This window comes from Galleria mellonella, unplaced genomic scaffold, assembly GCF_026898425.1.
Source record: "Galleria mellonella isolate WM207_F2 unplaced genomic scaffold, CSIRO_AGI_GalMel_v1 utg184, whole genome shotgun sequence".
NCBI lineage: Eukaryota > Metazoa > Arthropoda > Insecta > Lepidoptera > Pyralidae > Galleria > Galleria mellonella.
Genome location: NW_026442025.1, coordinates 10,835,359 through 10,837,465, shown reverse-complemented (window position 1 = coordinate 10,837,465; position 2,107 = coordinate 10,835,359). Strand labels below are relative to the sequence as shown.

The 2,107-nt window shown below is 36.0% G+C and overlaps 1 protein-coding gene across 1 annotated transcript; it reads left to right on the top strand.

The window, feature by feature from the left end:
* The first annotated feature begins 586 nt into the window (after nt 1–586).
* Nucleotides 587–1,611, top strand: LOC128200430 (jerky protein homolog-like). The gene is made up of 2 exons (XM_052893834.1): nt 587–1,017; nt 1,131–1,611. Exons 1-2 carry the CDS (start codon nt 587–589, stop codon nt 1,609–1,611), a joined length of 912 nt encoding a protein of 303 aa, XP_052749794.1.
* Nucleotides 1,612–2,107: the final 496 nt, after the last annotated feature.

Genomic DNA, 2,107 nt, shown 5'->3' with positions numbered 1-2,107 from the left:
ACTATTTATTCATTGTGTATTAAGTATATGTAGTACCTAGTAATGTCGTCACAAACCCAGAAGCGAAAGCACAAAACGTTGACAATTAAAGAAAAATGTGATATTTTAGATCGCTTAAATCGCAATGAAACTTTCAGTAGTTTAGCAAGTGAATACGGCGTAGGCCGATCTACAATTTATGACATTAAAAAAAACCACGAGAAGATTAAGAAGTTCGTGTCAACTACTGACTTCTGTCCAGGCAAGAGACAGACACTCAAGAAAGCTGAACATCCAGAAGTGGAAGAAGCTTTGTACATGTGGTTTCTTCAGGAAAGAAACAGGCATGCACCAATTTCGGGACCCATGTTGGCGATGAAAGCTAAGTTTTTTTATAAGGAAATAACAAAAAAAGATGATTTTATGGCCAGCAAAGGATGGCTAGAACGTTTTAAAAGTCGTCATGGCATACGTTTAATGACTATTACAGGAGAGAAACTTTCTAACGAAGCCCTTTAAATTAAGATTTTTGCAAAAGGTGAACGATTTTAATCTTGACCCGTCACAGGTGTATAATGCAGACGAATCAGGGCTTTTTTGGCGTGTGATGCCTAACAAAACTTTCGTTTCTTGTAACGAAAAAGACGTACCTGGACGAAAAGTGAGTAAAGAGCGTGTAACCATACTACCATGTGCTAATGCTGCAGGTACACACGCGCTTAAGATGGTGGTCATTGGGAAATCTAATAAACCAAGGGCATTCAAAAACATTGATTTACCTGTACACTATTACGGACAAAAAAGTGCATGGATGACAAAAGACCTTTTCAAAAAGTGGTTTGATGAATGCTTCGTACCTGAAGTTAGAAAATGGTTAAAAGATCATAATTTTCCTCAAAAAGCGTTGTTGCTTCTTGATAACGCTCCCGGTCATCCGTCTGAAGAAGAACTGACAACTGAGGATAAATGCATCACTGCGATGTTTCTTCCGCCAAATTGCACTGCACTGATTCAACCAATGGACCAGAACATCATTCAGTTTGTTAAGCAAGACTATAAAAAAAACCTACTTTTGAGAGCCGTATCAAAAGACCAACCAATAGAAAAAACTTTAAAAGAATTTAATATGAAAGACTTGGTTTTGCTCTTAGTCAGTCGTGGAGTGCGTTACCGTCATCAACTATTAAATCGTCTTGGAAAAAGTTATGGCCAGATATAATCACCACTCCTAGCAACGATCCACAAATCAGTGTAACTTCGGAAGTTATAGAACAAGTCTCTACTGAAACACAGATAAGTCCGGAAGATTTGGAAGTCTGGTACCGTGGAATGGATAAAGAAGAAAATGTTTTTCTTGAAATGTCTGACAAAGATATTATAAAAGAGGTTTCTAATAATACAACAAACGATCAGGAAGATAACGACGACGTGATTGCAACTGCTCCACAAGTCACAGATCAAGACGCAGTTAACGCTTTTGAGCTAGGTTTACAATGGGCTGAAGAGAATGGTACATCCTACAACGAACTTTTACTTTTGAGAAGACTGAGGGACAAAGCTCTGATCTCGCGTTATAACAACCTTAAACAAAAAAAAATTGATGAATATGTATTTCAAAGCTTCATAATTTGATATAGTATTCACTACATGATTTTGATTAATAATTCTTGATTATTTTGGTAGATATGTATGTGCATTTATGCTTAATTTTATAATAAAACGTAAGCTCTCAATTGTTATTTAATTTACTAAATTCGACTTACATAAATTAAGTCTGATTTGTACTTCAAAGTACATACATATGTACGTATAATATAGTATAGACTCTCGTCATTAGATATGTAATTTGTCGGATTACAAGGTACTCTTTCGTAAAAAAATCCGGACTATAGGGGTCTTAGGCAGTGGTCTATAATCCGACAAATTCGATAGTCCGACACTGCCCTGCATAATGTTTGCCGGATTACCGGGGGTCCACTGTAGCTGAATAATTTGCAGATATTCACAGGGTGAAAAAGTTGTCCTAGATTTAACAGAAAAAGAATAGGGTAAACAGAAAGTTATTGGATAATTTTTTTACATCTATTTATTAGAAAAATTGAAAACAGAAGTAACTTATGCCTGTGGA